The sequence below is a fragment of the Ursus maritimus genome, unplaced genomic scaffold (genome assembly GCF_017311325.1).
Source record: "Ursus maritimus isolate PB19 unplaced genomic scaffold, ASM1731132v1 scaffold_14, whole genome shotgun sequence".
Classification (NCBI taxonomy): domain Eukaryota; kingdom Metazoa; phylum Chordata; class Mammalia; order Carnivora; family Ursidae; genus Ursus; species Ursus maritimus.
In genome coordinates, this window is record NW_024423786.1 from 44,340,802 (window position 1) to 44,357,981 (window position 17,180).

Sequence of the window (17,180 nt, forward strand, 5' to 3'; positions counted from 1 at the left end):
ACAGTAAGTTTTGGGGTCTTGTGCCTCAATTCATGAATTTTATTATTATTATTATTATTATTACTTAAGCAGGCTCCATGCCCAGCGTGGGGCTTGAACTCATGACCCTGAGATCAAGAGTCACATGCCCTACCAACTGAGCCAGCCAGGTGCCCCTCATTCATTAATTTAACAAGCATTTATTGGACACCTATTGTGTGCTTGCCCTGTACCAATGACCAGTAGAGCTCTGGCCTTTAAGAGACTCATGGTCTGTGAGGGAGATGGGCCCATGGGAGACCTGGAGACGGAGCTGGCGGTGGGGGTAGTCAGAGCTGGGGAGGGCTTCCCCAGGAGGGAACACTGAGTCAGTGGGGCCTGCAGGGTGTGGAGGGCCATGAGGTGGGGGCGGGGGGGGGGTTGTTCCCAGAAAAGGGAACAGAATGTGGTGGTAGCTCAGAGGAAACCAAGGCTCTGAGTGAAGAGGAATTAGAAGTTTGATGAGGTGGAGCTGGGGCCTTGGGCAATAGGTAACCCCAGTGGGCACATCATTGAGGCGGATGGGAGGTTTGGGGAGAATTTTTGAGATTTTTATCTGATTCTCAGCAAAGCCCATGGGCTGCATGTGGGTCACTCCTGGGCTGGCTCTGCATGAGTCCAGTTAAGTTGATTTTTTTTTTAATTGACTTGTAAACAGCTGTGCTCAGAGCTGAACTTCTTTCCAAATGGCTAAAAACAGCCCTTTTGGCCACATGGTGGCCACAGGGCAGTGGTTGGGGAGCACCAAGACGGGTCCTTCCTGGCTTTAGATCCCCCTGCAGGATAAATCCCCCACTCCTCCCTGAGACCCACTGCACTCCTCACCCGCCATTGCTACTGCACTCACTCGCTCCAGCCGCAACTGCCTCCTCTATGTTCCTCAGCGCATCCAGCCCCAGGGCCTTTGCACAGGCTGTACCCTCTGCTGGGTCTCACCACTGCCGTCACACACAGCTCACCTCAGTCCTCCATTTAATCTCCCTTCCCCTTGCCCTGTCCCATACGTGGGCTGCTCCCCGTGAACCCAACAACCTTGGAGAAGGGACCATTGACTCAGTTCCTCTTGTGAACTGGGTTTGCGGTGAATCTTGTTATGTTCCCCCATTTCACAGATAAGGAAACTGAGGCTCAAGGGGCTAAGGGTCAGAGTGGGTGTGGTGTCTGGAAGGTGGGTAGTGAGGGGTGGAGCAGGCACAGTCCTCATACTTGTCATCCTCCCTTGTCTGCCCCCCAGGTCCTGGCCACAGACATGTCCAAACACATGAACCTCCTGGCCGACCTCAAGACCATGGTGGAGACCAAGAAGGTGACAAGCCTTGGAGTCCTGCTGTTGGACAACTACTCTGACCGCATCCAGGTATGCGGCCGAGTGGGCCCTGGGGTCCCCGGGGTCCACAACTCTCATTTCGCTTTATTTGTGAAGCTCCGACTGTGTACCAAACTTGAAGAAACGGAGGCACCTAGAGTCCCACACCTGTGCCTCAGCCATTCTTTCCCCAGCCTCAGTTTCCCCACCTGTAAGATGGGTGTGTTCAGGGTACCAGCCTCGGAGGGGGGGGGGTGGCGGCTATCAGGCCTGAGGGTGGCCTGGCCAGAGCCCTCCTGAACTTTGGGCTCCCCAGGTCTTGCAGAACCTGGTGCACTGTGCGGACCTCAGCAACCCCACCAAGCCCCTGGAACTGTACCGCCGGTGGACAGACCGCATCATGGCCGAGTTCTTCCAGCAGGGCGACCGGGAGCGTGAATCAGGCCTGGAGATCAGCCCCATGTGCGATAAGCACACCGCCTCGGTAGAGAAGTCTCAGGTCTGAGGGCCCCTGGGCTGAGCCACTGGCAGACACGGGGGATAGGGGAGGGAACCGGCAGGTGAGCCGACCCCAGGAGTCCTGGCTTGACCACAGCTGGCCAGGCGGAAGGGGCGTGGCCTCAGGGTGAGGTCTGCACTGGGCTGGGTGGAGTCAGGCCTGGTACACATTCTCGGCTGCGGGGAGAGGGATCTGCCCCCGTGGAATTTGGAAATGTCTGTTTTAGGTGATGTGGGGGACCCTGGAGGGGCTCCCAGTCTGGGGAACATATCCATCCAGCCCTGAGGGGTCAGGGCTGGGATAGGAGGAAAGCTTTAGTGGTTGGGGGAGTATAGAAGGGGCCGGGGAGGTTCCTTAGAGGAGGGGTTGTTTGAAGAGGGTTTTGAAGGATGAGTAGGAGTTGGGAAATGACATTCCAGACAGAGGGAACCAGCTGGGCAAGGCCTGGAGGCTGGACTAGGTCTAGATCCCATGGTGACTCACACCACACAGCAACCCCCCCCCGCCCCCCGTATCAACCCACAGGTGGGTTTCATTGACTACATCGCACACCCCCTGTGGGAGACGTGGGCTGATCTGGTGCACCCAGACGCACAGGACCTGCTGGACACGCTGGAAGACAACCGGGAGTGGTACCAGAGCAAGATCCCCCGCAGCCCTGTGGGTCCCACCAGCCCTGAGCCCAGCAGTCCTGACAGATTCCACTTTGAGCTGACCCTGGAGGAGGCCGAAGAAGAGGAAGAGGAGGACGGAGCTTTGGACACGGAAGTCTCGGAGTCACCTGACACTGAGCCTCTGGCCCCTGAAGCCAGCTCAGACCCTGGGGCCCTACTCCTGGACAACCAGAGGACTGGGGACAAGCCCTGCATGGACCATGAGGCCAATGTGGTGGCTGAGCCATTTGGCACCTAATGGCTCCTGGTGGGTGGGTGGGCCTCCCACAAAGAGGTCCCAGTGGCTCTTGCCTTGCCTCCCCCCCCCCCCCCGAGAGCAACAACCAGGCTTTTAGTTATAGGCAGACCTTGGGGTCAAATTGGTGGCACTTGGCTGGGGTCCAGCCTGACCCTGGGCTTTGCCGAGAGAGCTCTCTGAGGGGCTGGGCTGGGAGCAGCCTCTTCCAGTGCCCTTGGGATCTCCCTGCTGGGCTTCCACCCCCCCAGTGGGGAAAGAGGGTGTCTGCCAGGCCCCTTGTCCACCTTCTCCAGTGGTCATTCTGGAGGCACATCCATCACTTTTCACTCTTGAGCGCGTATTTATTGGGCACTACTATGTGCCGGGCTTGTGCCTGCTGTGTTTTCCTAGGGTAGCCCCACACAAGGAGGTGCCGAGTCAGCCCCCAGGAGACCCACCCCGCTCAGGCGCCTCCCCTTCGTCTGCCAGGCAGCTCATGCAAGAGAATGGGGACTTGAATGGGAGACTTTTCAGCACCTACGCTTTGTCCAGACCCAAATCTGTCTCAGGAGCTCTGGTCGGCAGCAGTAAGGGGCAGGAAAGACGGCTCTGTGTCTGGAAACTTCTCTGAAGACTGACTTGGCTTGTGGCTGCCTGTGGACCGGTTCCTGCTTTAAGTCTCTGTAGTTTCTGTCTTGGGGTGTCTGGGTTCTATTCTCCTCAGCCCCAGGACCCTCTGCTGCCCCCTCCTTTCTCCCTCTTATAGAACAGCAACAAAACACAGCCTTCTCCCCCTCCCCCCACGGCAGGTCTCTGTTTCTCAGGCTGCCCCTAGACTCCTGATAAGGGGAAGGAGGCCTCTGAGGCTTTCTTCCGAGTCATAGCCCCTTCTGGGCCTCAGTTTCTCCTCTATGGCCTGATCGTAGTCCTTGGGTAAATTGTGGTTGGAAGGTGGTCTGTGACCTTTCCGAAATATCTGAGAAATATAGGGGCATTGAACGTGTCTCTGGGGTTAAAGAAACCCTATTACCCAAAATTAATACCATGCCCACCTCAGGGATGGGGAAACTGAGTTGCGAATAGGTCCTGTTGCCTGCTCTAGACGATGCAGCTGGGAGCAGGACGTTAGCCAGCAGCGCCCCCTGGCGGAGGGAGGCACGCGGGGAACCTCGGGATTCTTGTCTTAAGGGCTGTCTCAGGCTCCTGGCCTGGTCGAGCTGGCGCCGAAGGGGCCTGCCTCACCGGCAGCAAAAGAAGCGTCTCTGCTTAAGTATCACGTTCTATTCCCGTTTCCAGAAGCCTCAGTATCTCCCCCATCCGCCCCTCCTCCCGTGCCTGAAGAATTACAACATGACACAAGTCATCAAGCAGCCCCTGGCTTCAACAGCTGGCTTCATTCCTGAATAATTCCATTGATAATTCCATTCCACTGATACTTTATCATTACCACAAGTAATGATCAAATTCCAGAGAAGAATTGAAATTCATCTGTGTCACGAACGAAGTGCATTTCCTTCCAGACTTTCAAAAGGCAGAGATCTAGGGCTGCCTGGGTGGCTCAGCCGGTTAAGTGTGGGACTCTTGCTTTTGGTTCAGGTCATGATCTCAGGGTCCTAGGATCGAGCACCTTGTCAGGCTCACAGTCAGTATGAAGTCGGCTTGACATTCTCTCTCTCCCTCTGCCTTTGCCCTGCCTCCCCGCGCTCTCTCTCTCTCTCTCAAAATAAATAATAAAAGCTTAAAAAAATAAAGGCAGAGATTTAGGGGATTTTTATTTATAATTTTTTCTCCCTCCCCCTTTAGTTACAAGTAATATGTGTTTACTATAGAGAATTTGGAAATAATGCAAACAGATACAAAAGATAATACAATTCTGCTATAACCTCCCTGAAGATAATCTGCCTTCAGCATTTCACCTTATTTCCCTCTGTTTTTTCTCCACTGGCTTATAAGAACATGTGTGCCCCTTCAATCTGGGCCACAGGCGTCTCTCCGTGTCCCTCTCATTGACTGCACTCCACCCATGCCGGTTTTCCGTACCCCAAGCTGTGGCCCCACCTCAGGACCTTTGCACATACTGTGCCCACCACCTGGGTTGCTCCTCTTCCACCCTCATTCCTCACCCGTTGGGTCTCAGCTCAGCATCTCCTCCCCTGCAAAGTCCTCCCCGACCCTCCCCCCACCCCAGGCTGGCACTGGTGGAAGTTCTCGGAGATTCTTTGATTCACGTCCACCACCCTCTCCACTCCCTGACCCCCATGGGTCTGGGCCAGGTCCACCACACCATCCTCGGTATCCCCTAGAGATGGATATTGACAACTTCAAGTCTCTTAACCCCTCTGAGCTTTTATTGTTTCATGGGTAAAATGGGCTCTTTGTGAGGATCACATAATTGCAACAGGTCACATTTGAGAAGAGCGTGTCCTGAGTCAGACACTGAGCTGCCTTGCTGTTCCCCCTTTCTGGGGCATTCTTGCCCCACCTCTCCCTCTGGCTAGCTCCTTCTCCTTCAGGTTTCTGCTCAATGTCACTTCTCCAGGAAGGTCTGCCCTAACACCCCTGGCCAAAGTCACCCTCTCCAATCATTCATTCATACATGTCACACCATTACAGGGCCTTACTGTGTCCACATGTGTAGGTGCTGGGGACACCAATCCCTGTCTCTCAGAGCTTTCAGATGGCTAATGGATGAATAAGTCAAATAATTATTTCTTTTTCTTTCTTTCTTTCTTTTTAAGTAGGCTTCACATCCAACATGGAGCCCAATGCGAGGCTTGAACTCATGCCCCTGAGATCAAGACCTGAGCTGAGATCTAGTGGGACACTTAACTGATTGAGCCACCCAGGCGCCCCTCAAATAATTATTTCTGATAGGGGATGTGTCAGGAAGGAGAAATATGGTGATGTGATAGGGAGGTGACATGAAATTGGAACCTCTGAAAGGAGGTGGGTGTCCATCAGAGATCTGAACGGGATGAGAGAGCCAGGTTTAGAAGGAGGTTGGGGAACAGTGCTCCAGGCAGAGGGAACAGCAGGTGCAAAGGCCCTGAGGCAGGACTGCACCTGGAACCAAAAGGAGCATCTAACTGGAGGAGAAAGATGAGATGGGGAGGTAGCTGGTGGGAGGTGGGTGGCTAGGGGGCCTGGGCTGTGAGGCGGAGTCTGGACTTTACTCTGAGTGGGGTGGGACTTGGAAGGGTTTAAGACCTTTCTCTCACCATCTCTGGTGTCATGTCCCCCCCCCCCCCAACGCAGCAGTTTCCCATTCAACCGTTCCTAATTCTGGAGTGGATTCTTAACAATAAAGGCCTTGCATGATTTTTACTTTAAACTACAAATCCTTCTGTGCAGCAGCTGATGGGCATTGGGGGGGGGGTGGCAAAACAGGTATTTCTGAGCGCCACCCACGTACAAAGCCCAAAGCACGCGTTTGGAAGGTGAAGAAGCTGAGCACATCTTACCTTACACATCCTCACCTCCACCGGGGTGCGGCCGGTTCCTGAGCCAGCCACGTTTGGGGCACCACCGACTGCCCGTCTCCTTGTAGGGAGTGATTGGGGGTGAATTTATTGGTATTTATTTGTTATATTTTTCTCAATTTTCCAATTCTCCGCAGTAGGTTCGTAATACTTTTATAGTCCCGAGGGGAGGAGAGGGACAAAAATGTTACCCTTAATAAAAATAGATTTCCCAAACGCTTGCGGAAAGCGAGGGACGTCCCGCACTTCCAGGGGGCGGGCTGGAGGCGCTAAGTTATTCTGGTCTCTAGGCGCCTCCGCAGCTGGCGAGCTTTTTATAAACAGGACGAACACTCTCCCTCCCCGCCCCGCGCCTGGAGAGGAAGCAAGGAGAGCAGGATTCTCTGGGGGCCACGGTCCTCCTGCCGGGTCTGGGGACCGCAGTTGAGGGGCAGGGATCCAAAATGGGGGATAGGGTCTCATTCTCCCGCCCCCCCCCCAATTCTGACATTTCCCCCTCAAGATTTGGGGAAATAAACGACTGAGCACCTCAATCCCCCAAGTCTCCACTCTCTTGAGTCTTGTTTCCCCAGGATGGAGGGAATCGGTCCCCTGTCTTTTAAGTCAGGAACCAGAGTCTGATAAAGCATCTCCCAGACTCATCTTTATTGTTGAGTCTTTGAACCTCGCAGAGACTCTCCCTGTTTCCCGTTGTTGTTTCCTGCAGGCTTTGGGGGTTTAGGAGATAAGCCATTTCTCTGCCCCACTTCAGCATTATCTTCGAATTTTTCTCCGGAAAGTGGAGCGCAGGGAGAGGAGGGGTTCTCCTGTGGGTTAGCCCCTTCCTTCTTTTCTAGAAATTAGTTCTTTTGATCCCCTTCTTCTTCTTCTTCTTCTTCTCCTTCTCCTTCTTCTTCTTCTTTTTCATCTCAGAAACAGGATTGGGCATCTACCAACCCGGTCCTCTTTGGGGGCCTTACACCTCAGAAATTGGAAGGGGTCTCTCTTGACCACTATTTTCGCTTTTTCTTAATTTGTACTTATTTTGAACCCATAATTAGGGGGCATGGAGCGTCTCTCACATGTCCGTTACTCTTCTGAGATTGGACTGAGATTGGGAATTGGGAGCGTTTTTAGCAAGAGATCGCGGCACGCAAGACAGGGCGGGGACCGCGGAAGTCTCAGACCAAAGGTGGGAGGGGGCGGGGAAGGGGAACGCCCCCTGAAGACTCAGGCTCTGCGAAGGCCTCAACCTCTCATCCCTGCAACCACTTGGGAACCACCATTGGACAAGAGCAGAAAGACAGTGATCTCTGATTGGTCATCCAGTCCGTCGCTCGGACGCTTAAGCCAGTGAGAGGGAGCCACTCAGTCCCGCCTCCCTGACACTGGCCGAAGGCGCAATAGGTAGGCACCTCCCCCGCGCGCTACTGGATGAGCACACTGATTCCCGCCCCATTCGCGCGTCAATCTGGGTGGGAGCCCCGCCCCTCCTGGCTCTGCGTGCGTCAGGGGGCTGCTTCTCCAGGCGCGGCTCCGCCCCAGGATGGCGTCACGGCCGTATCTGCATGTGAGGCCCCGCCTCACTCTTTGCAGGACGTCACCGCGGACTGCAGGGGCCTGAGCCGTTTCTGCCGCCGCCGCTGCCCCTGTCGCGCAGCCCCACATCAACGCAGGGGGCCCCGTCACCACCGCCACCAAAAAGTCGCCGCCGCTAGGGTCACCACCGCATCGGTGCAGGGCAAGGTGAGTTCCCGAGCGGCCTGGTTCGCCGCCTCTCCCAACACCTACATAACCTTCATTTGACTGATGGGCTTGCCAGAGTAGGGGACGAGGTTGACTAGGGTTAAGTGGGGGGAAGGATGCGGCGGTCACAGCCCTTGTAGGGGTAGGGCCCCGGCTCCCCCTACCTGCCCGCTCCTCACCCCCACCCCCCACCTCTGGCCTCTGCGGCGGAGGGGGAGGGGAGGCGAGTGCCTTGCGGGAAGCTGTGCGCGCGGGAGGCTCTGTGCGTGCGCATGCGTGCGGTGTGAACACGCGTGTGCGCGCCCGTCTGTGCCAGCGGGTCTGTGTGCATACCCTTTTGCTTATGTACCGGGGTATGCTCGTGTGACCCTGTGGGTGTCCCGAGCCAGGTGAGTGCGTGCCGCAGGCAGGTGGAAGGAGACGCATGGACTATGCGTGTGCGTGCACGCCGTGTGCATACGTGCACGGGAATGCGTGTCCGCGTGGGTGACGTGTACACGCCTACATGGGTGGAGGGCGCTTTGCGCACAGGTGGGTTTGTACACTTGTATATGCGTGTTGGCGTGCGGACAAGTGTCTGCGTCTCTTTCCTGTGCACCGAATGTATTCGACTCTCATGTGCACACGCGTGTACGCGTGTGTTCCCTACTGCGTGCACGTGAGCGTGTGCACGCCCCGCCCCTATCACATGACCAGCTGTCTCAGTCCGATCTCTCCCAGCTTAGGAGTCTGGGGGAAGGGGGTGCTACGACGCACATCCCCGCGGGAAGGTACACGCGTGTGCAGTTGCGCCCGCGCGGCTCCGTTCTGAGGAACATGAATGATTGATGGAGGGCGGGGCCGGCCGCAGTCACCCCTACCAGCTCAGCCTTAGGGTTTAGGAATACAGCCCGGCCTGGGGTGAAGGCGTGTTGGAGGGGGCTACAGGGGTGTCCCCATCCCCATCTCTCTGAGCTCCTCCCTTGACACTTCCGGCCTTTCAAGGTCACGGCCCGCCGTTTGCCATGGGCCCCACCGTTAGTACTGGGGCTCCTGATGAGATAAGGGTAATCTCTAAACACTAGCCCCTCTCAGGAGCTCTGGAGTTCTCTGCACCCTGTGCCTGGGGCTTGGGCAGTTGGGGGCGGAAGGGGACCGCTCAGGCTCACCTCCACCCTGCACACCCAGATGGCATCCGCCACGGACTCGCGCTATGGGCAGAAGGAGTCCTCGGACCAGAACTTCGATTACATGTTCAAGATCCTCATCATTGGCAACAGCAGCGTGGGCAAGACATCTTTCCTATTCCGCTATGCAGACGACTCCTTCACGCCTGCTTTCGTCAGCACTGTGGGCATCGACTTCAAGGTCAAGACCATCTACCGCAACGACAAGAGGATCAAGCTGCAGATCTGGGTGGGTCCAGCTGGGGAGCTCCTGTCTCTGTCGGTTTACCTTCCCAGAAAAGCAGCCCCAGCTTTGCCTCTTTCCTGTCTGGATTTGTTCACTCACACCCTGGGCATTTATCAGGTGCCTACTGTGTATCAGGGGCTAAAGGCCCAGAGGAGAGTGCCCTGTTCTCCCATGGGTGCCCCATCACTGCTGTCCAGGAGTGGGGGAGGAGCAGATGCCCGGTCGTCCCCTCTGCCTGCTGTTATCAAGAGCATCACTTGGCTCTGTACCTCAGTTCCCCCCTTTTAAGTTCTTTCACGTCTGTATGAGATTTCAGCTTGATCTTAGCCCCTCAGCCTCATTCTCTGGGACAGGAGCAGGCACCTTCCCCAGGGTCTACTGGCCACCTCCCTTAACCGCATGGAGGCCCGAAGGAACCTGTAAATCCCAAGCCAGAGCTGTCCCTTCTCTGCTCATTACGTTCCCATGGCTCCTATCTGACCCATCCCCTGGCCTGGGAGACCATGCCTGGTCTGTCTCCTTCCGTCCCCGCCTCCTCACCATTCCTCAAGCGTACGGGACACAGACCCACTTGAGAGCCTTTGCCCCAGCTGTGCCCTCGGCCTGGGTTGTCTTTCCCCTAATCCCCACATGGTTCCCTCCTCACTTCCTTTAGCTTCTAAAACCATACCCTTGCCCACCTGCCCAGCCTTCTTTGTCCAGCTTTATTTTTCCCCCCTGTCTTCATCACCCTCCAACATAGGATACATTTTTTTCCTTTTTATGCTTATTGTATGTTTCCTACATTGGGTAGTCAGTTCCACAAGGCAGTGATTCTTGTCCATTTTGTTAACAGCTGTGTTCCCAGTGCCCAGCACGGGGTGCGGCACACACAGGTCAATGCCCAGGTATGACGAATGAATGATACTGTAGGTACCTGCCTCCGGAGGACGGTTGAGCACCATGTTCTCCGTGTAGATGGCCAGCCTACTTTCCCTGACCCGCCATGCCTTTGGGCCAGCCCCTACTCCTCTCCGGTCCTCAAGGGGGCTGGACTGGACAATCTCGGAGCTCGTTTCCACTCTGAGGAGCTCATGTGTGACGCCTGTCTGACCCCCATCTTATCTTCCTCCAGGACACAGCAGGGCAAGAGCGGTACCGGACCATCACCACAGCCTACTACCGGGGTGCCATGGGCTTTATCCTCATGTATGACATTACCAATGAGGAGTCGTTCAACGCCGTGCAGGACTGGTGAGCACACCCTCACCCCCTCCCAGCGTCTGGTCTTTGGAGCTGGATTCTCAGACCTGCTGTCAGTCTGTAATAACTAAAATGTGGCGGCAGTGGCTCAAACTAAGGGAGAAAAAAGGATTTCCTTTCAGGTGGAAAAGTGAAATTGTAAATTTAGAGGTAAAAAAAAAAATCAGGGAGGGGGTAGAAAATGTAAGGACAGTTTGCATAGGATGAAAGGATATAAACATTTACATTTCTGCCTAAAGTAACGATACGTTTTAGGGAAATTTCTGAATTGGCAGAGGAGGGAGGAGTTCTTGTATCTGGGGGACGGGGATCTGGGAAGGGTGGGCAAGCCTGCGTGAAAGGGATTTCGAAGATCAGGGAGCCGTGGGACCGTGTTCTTGGCAGGACAGAGGCTGGGAGGACAGACCAAGCCTGCCAAGTTCAAGCAATACTCAGGAGGTGGGGGGCTAGAGGGCAGTGAGGGAGGGGGAGAAGAGAGGACGCTGGAGCTAGTAGCTCTTCCAGCCCTACCCACCAGTCACTGCCTCCCCCAGGTCGACCCAGATCAAGACCTACTCATGGGACAACGCCCAGGTGCTGCTGGTGGGGAACAAGTGTGACATGGAGGATGAACGGGTGGTGTCATCAGAGCGTGGCCGGCAGTTGGCTGACCACCTTGGTGAGTGCCTAGTGGGGCTGCATACCTCCAGGCTACCAAATAGACACTGAGGCCCTGAAAGGGGAGGGGACACACCCAAGACCTCCCAGCAAAGCCAGGACAGGGCCTGGATTTGAAAGCAGACAATTCACACTTTCTGCAAAGGGCCTGGGGCCAGGAGCTGTATCTGGATGGATGCATAGGAGTTTGCTGTTCAGTAAGTTACTGATTCGCTGACACCCTCCGTGCCAGCCTTGTGTTCAGTTGCTGGGCCCCCGAGGCCTCATTTTGTGGGGTAGAGGGAGAGACCTGGGCTGGGGAAGTGCATGCGGGGGGGGGGGGGGTGACCAGGCTCTGCCTGGTGTAAGACCTGGAAGAAAGCTCTGGATCTGGTGCTTGAGCAAAGGGTGTGTTCTCGGGCAGAGGGAACAACTTTAGGCAAAGGCCAGAGGCGGGGAAAATCCTGGGTGTTCTGGCAAATAATTTTATAGGGCTGGAACACGAGGGTCACTTGGGGAAAACGTGGCTGATCAAGCAGGGTGTGAACCGTATGCTGAGGCCCTGGGACTCCTGCAGGGGCCACAGGGAGCCAGGGGGTGTGTTAGCAAGGGAGAGCACAGGGGGATGGGAGTGGCAGATGCTGTCAGGGCCCATGCAACGGCTTAGGGTGGATGGCGGGAGCAGGGAACTGGGTCTTGCCAGGGGCCTGGAGGTGAGAAGGGGACAGTTTTAGAGAGCAGGAAGGAGTACAAGAAACATAGGGCTGACCTGCTTCCCTTGGTGCCTTTAACAAGTGGTTGGCACCAGGAATCTGCAGATGTTCCCTGCCCTCAGAGAAGCATCTCTGGGAGCTGGGGGGGAGGGTAGGAACCGGGGTCCTCACCCCTCCCTTCCCCACCCACAGGCTTTGAGTTCTTTGAGGCAAGCGCGAAGGACAACATTAATGTCAAGCAGACCTTTGAGCGCCTGGTGGACGTCATCTGTGAGAAGATGTCCGAGTCCCTGGACACGGCCGACCCTGCGGTCACAGGCGCCAAGCAGGGCCCACAGCTCACGGACCAGCAGGCGCCTCCACACCAGGACTGCGCCTGCTGAGAGCTGCCCTTGCCCCATCCTGGCCCCACTCCTGCCCACCCCCTGGGCCCGATCCAGCCCCCACTGGCCCAGGGCGTGAGACCCCCACCCCAACTTAGCCCCTCACCCTTATTTATTATCGTAGTTATTTATTTATTTATTGGAGATGTCCCACAGGGGCTCAGGCTCCCCACCCACCCCATGTCCCACCCTGTACATACAGCCCTGTCCCCACTCTGCCGTGGCGTGTCGTGGCCCTGTGAACTCACCGCTCACCCTCCTCTCAAGACCCCACCTTTTTTAAAATTCACCCCCATCAACAGTTACCGGTTTTGCAGAGGGGGCCCGATGACCCCCCAGGGCAGGCTGATTGGGTGATGGGAGGTAGTCAGGTCTGCCAGCCTCTCGGCTGTGACACGGTGGGCCAAGGCCATTGCGGGGGTCTCAGCATGGACCATTGGGTGGATCAGAGCCAGGTAACGGCCCGCCTGGCTCCTCACCCCCAAAGTTTTACCCTTATTTGGAGGTGAGGGCTGCTGTGGGTACTCGCCACCCTGGGACCCCCCCAACACCAGACCTGTTCTGACGTCATGAGTGTCAAACGTGCCCCCCAGATCCCTAGGAGATGTCATGACAACACTACACACACCCAATAAAGCGAATGGATGACACTGTGTCCCTATGAGTGCCAGCCTGCCAGGGTGGCCTTGGTCATCCACAGGATTTTCAATGACAAGAGAATTTAATAGAATTTCTACAGTCTGCGACCTGAGGATGAGACTGGAGACCACCTGGCCCTGCCTAAGGCTCCAGATTCTGGGAGCCAACTCCAGGCTGGGCCCTGCTCCAAGGGGATGGGCTGTGTCACCACCTTGCGCCCAGGGCCCAGCCCATAATAGTGGTGAGGGGTTGAGGCTTGGGACTCGCTGGCTGGGGCCGGGTGCTGTGGCTGGATCTCTCACTGGTTCACGGAGGGCCTGCGGTGAGGGGCTCCTGGATGACCATCTTCATGGTTGTGTACCAGATGGGGAAACTGAGGTCTTATATCAGGCTTGGAAGGAGCAGCCCAGCCAGATGCCTAGGGGTTAGGGAGGGGCCGGGGCCAGGGCCAGGCCTGGCCTGCGGAGGGTCAGTCTTGCCCTGTCTGGCATCCAGTCGAGAGGGCTGGGGCAGCTCAGTCTGCACGGTGCCCAGGGCCATGCAGCCTAGGGGTGGACGGGACCAGGATCTGTCCATGCAAGAGGGGTCTGGTCACATACCCTGGTCACCCCTCTGGACTCCTCTTCACCAAGCGAGTCCTCACCCACCTGTCTTCTGGCTGGGCTCAGTCTTGCGGGACAGATGCAGCAGGGACCTGGCCCAGGTCACATCGAACAGCAGAGAGGGGCTGGGTCTTCACTCTGCTGGTGATCAGCTCCCCACCCGCCTGCTGTGGTGTGCAGATGATCACAGGCCTAGGAGGGCCGCACCCTAGAGCGCAGCTGCACCGCCATCTGGGGTTTACACATGCGGCCCCTGAGGAGCCCCCTGGGTGTCTGGTCCGCCCACCGAGCTCACCCGGTACTTCAGGTAGGAGAGGTACGTGTCCCAGCCCAGCGTCAGGCCGTTGATGTAGGTGACTCGGAACTGGGGGGGCACGAAGAGGAAGTTCACCAGCTGGGCAGCTGGCCAAACACACCAGTCAGCCTGCGGGGAGGAGCAGAGTGCGGTGAGGGGCGGGGCCTTGCAGGGCGGCCGCTGTGAAGGGGAGGGGCAGGGAGTGAAGGGGTGGGCGTGGCCCACCTTGTAGAATTCCCAGAACTTGTCCCGTAGCTCCTGGCAGCTCTCATCCAGGGTTTGGCCCTCCAGGCAGCCAAGGCCTGGGAAGGAGACCAAGAAATTAGAGTGTCAAAGGCTGGGGAGTACCGTTGATGGAGCAGATGGGGCAGGAACCCTGAGGGACAGTGGTGTCCCAGGCAGACAGACCAAGATGCTTACAAACCTTGGGGTGGGGAAGGGCCACATACAGAAACAAGGCACAACAAGTTGGTTCCAGTGAGGGAGATGTTATAAATAAACACCCCCCCCCTCTTAGGGGCACCTGAGTGGTTTAGTAGGTTAAGCCTCCAACCCTTAGTTTCGGCTCAGGTCATGATCTCAGGGTCCTAGGACTGAACCTGAGTTGGGCTCCGTTACCAGTATGGAGCCTGCTTAGGATTCTCTCTCTCCCTCTCCCTCTGCCCCTGCCTCCCTCTCTCTAAAAACAAACAAACACACAGGCACCCCAAAGGATGAAGATTCACCCTTCCTGAGGCTGAGGCTGTTTTATTTCCCTTCTTTCACAAAGGAGGTAACTGAGCCTGGGGGGCGGGGGCGGGGGCGACACTCTCCCCAGAGCCAAGGGCTGGATGATTGTACCCATCAACCCCAGCCTCAGCAACTCTTCCTTCAGCCTCAGGGCCTTTGCATGGGCAGTTCTTCATGCCTGCTGGCTCCTTCTTCACATCTCAGCTGCGTGTCCTCTCCTCTGGGCGGCCCTCCCAACCACTGCCCAGGGCAGCCCCACCTGATAACTGCTTCATCCCTCCTACACTAAGCACCATTTTCGGATTCTGCTGTTCATACCTTCCCCCAGTGGGTCTGTCCTTGCACCACTGTGACCCAGCACCCAGTCCAGAGCCACACACACAAGAGGAACATCAGAAATGCACCTCAGCATCCCTCTTAACACAAAGCTGGCTCTGCCTCTCCTAACATATGGAGGGGCAAAGCCCAAGCTCACAAGACTCCTTACCCAAGAAGTACCAGACGCCTAGCATGGGAGAAGCCACGAGCTGGTCGATGAGGACCTTCCTGAGGACGTTTGGGAGGCCAGAGAGGCCAGACGCTGGGAGCAGGTGATCCAGCCAGAGGTACCAGTAGTGCAGGAAGGGACCCATACTGCAGCCCACTGCAAACATGCTCGCTAAGAGCAGTTCAAGAGTCAGGGGGGGCCAGCAAGCCCTCCGATCCATTCCGTCCCTGGTTACCCTCCCTCCCTGGGAAACCTGAAGCCCTCCCAGAGCCCACCTGTATGTTCTTCCATTACAAGCCCCACTGACAGGCACCGTTCCAGTGGCTCCTCTCCCGTTTTCTCTCCTTATCCCCTTCACCACCCTGTGAGGGGGTTCTACCACTGCTCTGCTTTCCGGAGGAGGAAACAGGCACAACAGGTTGGGAAGTGTGGGGCCAGGGCACAATCCCAGGCTGTCTGGGTCCAGACGCTGAGCCCTTGACTATCCTTGGTGCAGTTTCCAGTGCTCAGTGCTTGATCTCAGTGACAGAATAAAGGAAGCGGATGAGGAGGTGGGAGGGGGACGGAAACTGGGTTCGGGAGGAGACAGGGACAAGGAAGTAGGAGGAAATGGAGACCTGGGGTGGGGAGTAGGCTAAGACCCCGGGGTGGGGAGAGGGGACGGAGACCCGAGTTTGGGATAAGAGGGTCTTGGATGCACGCCAAGGTCAAGGTTCCCGCCGGGAACTGAGGCACAGGTCAGGAGTCTCCGAATCTGAGTTTGGGGTCAAAGGTCCCCTGGGGTCAAGGACCAGCAGCGCCGGCCACCTCACCTGAGCGCCGGGGATCGAACTTCTGGCCAGGCCGGGCGCGGACCTCCCAGGACTGGCGCACACCGTCCCCGGCCGCCATGAGAACACCACTGCCCAGCGTGTTGGTGACGAGCAGCGCGCGGCCTTGGAACAGGGGCTGCCCCACGGCCCTTAGGCCGCGAAGCCAGCGCCAGCCGCCGGAAGCCATAGCCCACCGCGACTCAGGCCCCGGCGCCGGGGATGCCCTCCCGGTGCTGGCCAATCTCACGCGATCTCCCCGGTCTGCACGCCCGCCCCAGCCCTTGCCAGCAGATCGCGGACCGCTCGGCGCTCCCCTTTGCCGGGCTCAAGATGTGGTAACCAATAAAAGGCCGGCATCCCATGCCCGGGCCAATCGCTGAACGAAGCCAAACACCGCCTTCTGCACGTTACGGACCAATCGCAAATAAGCGTCTCTCCGCCACGCGCAGTTCAATTGCCGCCTTGCCACCCTCGTTTCCCCGCCCCTTTCTACGCCGGCCTATGGACAACCGTCGCCGCTCGCTAACCAACCAGCCCTATGCTGCTCTGACCAATCGCAGACTAGCCTTACGCCCGCGACTCGCCGCCGGTTGTCCCGCCTCCCGTGTGGAGATGGCCAATCTTGCTCCGTCGCCTAGTTGCCTTCCAGATTCTCCGATGCTCGCGGAATTCCTGAGAAGGGTTCCGAGTCGCGACGTCTGCGGCTCCCGCGGCGGAAGTCTGATCCCGCAAAGACTCACGGAAGTCGGGCGGGGTACAGTTCGGCTCCCCGCGGGGCCCGCTAGGATCTGGCCCAGCCATTGACCTAGGTCCTGACTTGAGCTCGGTATCAGACCTCAGTTCCAGAATAGTAATAGTTAAGACGTTAGGCGCGGTTCTGGGCACTTTACGTGCATTAACTCATTTCACAGGCAGCTCTGCAAACAACTGTGTGTTCCTCCTGTGTTCCTGTACGGGGCAAATAGGAGTTTCCATGGAAACCTAGCCGTTACTTACAAGGAAACAGGGTGTCGCAAACTGCGACCCGTGGTCCAAATCCCCTTGCTGTTCTTGTGAAGCTTAAAAGGTAAAAATGTATGTCTTATATTTTTTAAATGTGTGAAATAGTATAAAATTTTTGGACATGAGAGAGAATCCTTTTTGAAGCCCTGTTTTCCTTTCCAACAGATGAACTCTTGAACTGGGCCAGAAGCAGCAATAGTTTTACAAGCAGTTGCTCGCAAGATTTCAACAGAGCAGTTGGTATTCGGATCATAGGGAGAAAGTAAAGTTAATAATTACCAGGGACAGTTTCATTTGATAGCACCAATAAAATTATAATAATCAGAAGTG

The 17,180-nt window shown here is 56.6% G+C and overlaps 3 protein-coding genes across 4 annotated transcripts in view; 2 read left to right on the forward strand and 1 right to left on the reverse strand.

Annotated features, from left to right (window-relative positions):
• The window catches only part of PDE4C (phosphodiesterase 4C), a 15,929-nt gene extending 9,891 nt beyond the window's left edge, over nucleotides 1-6,038 (forward strand). Inside the window, exons 14-15 of the mRNA XM_008703946.2 lie at nucleotides 1,641-1,823; nucleotides 2,349-6,038. Of these exons, the coding sequence (XP_008702168.2) occupies nucleotides 1,641-1,823; nucleotides 2,349-2,735 (570 nt within the window). The 3' untranslated portion in view covers nucleotides 2,736-6,038. The remainder of the gene's footprint in view (nucleotides 1-1,640; nucleotides 1,824-2,348) is intronic.
• A 1,720-nt stretch (nucleotides 6,039-7,758) lies between these two features.
• Nucleotides 7,759-12,934, forward strand: RAB3A (RAB3A, member RAS oncogene family). Its single transcript, XM_040629021.1, has 5 exons — nucleotides 7,759-7,918; nucleotides 9,086-9,313; nucleotides 10,425-10,543; nucleotides 11,086-11,210; nucleotides 12,094-12,934. Exons 2-5 carry the CDS (start codon nucleotides 9,086-9,088, stop codon nucleotides 12,282-12,284), a joined length of 663 nt encoding a protein of 220 aa, XP_040484955.1. The 5' UTR covers nucleotides 7,759-7,918; the 3' UTR covers nucleotides 12,285-12,934.
• A 52-nt stretch (nucleotides 12,935-12,986) lies between these two features.
• MPV17L2 (MPV17 mitochondrial inner membrane protein like 2) lies at nucleotides 12,987-16,174 on the reverse strand. Of its 2 annotated transcripts, XR_005834585.1 has the most exons (5): nucleotides 15,849-16,174; nucleotides 15,037-15,207; nucleotides 14,046-14,122; nucleotides 13,571-13,949; nucleotides 12,987-13,491 (listed from the first exon to the last, which is right to left on the reverse strand). XR_005834585.1 is itself a non-coding variant. In XM_008703947.2 (4 exons), the coding sequence occupies exons 1-4, from the start codon at nucleotides 16,033-16,035 to the stop codon at nucleotides 13,764-13,766; spliced, it is 621 nt and encodes a 206-aa protein (XP_008702169.1). In that variant the 5' UTR covers nucleotides 16,036-16,174; the 3' UTR covers nucleotides 12,987-13,763. The 2 variants fall into 2 exon arrangements, 1 of the variants encoding a protein (XP_008702169.1); XM_008703947.2 differs by having other exon boundaries at nucleotides 12,987-13,949.
• Between the last annotated feature and the right edge of the window lie 1,006 nt (nucleotides 16,175-17,180).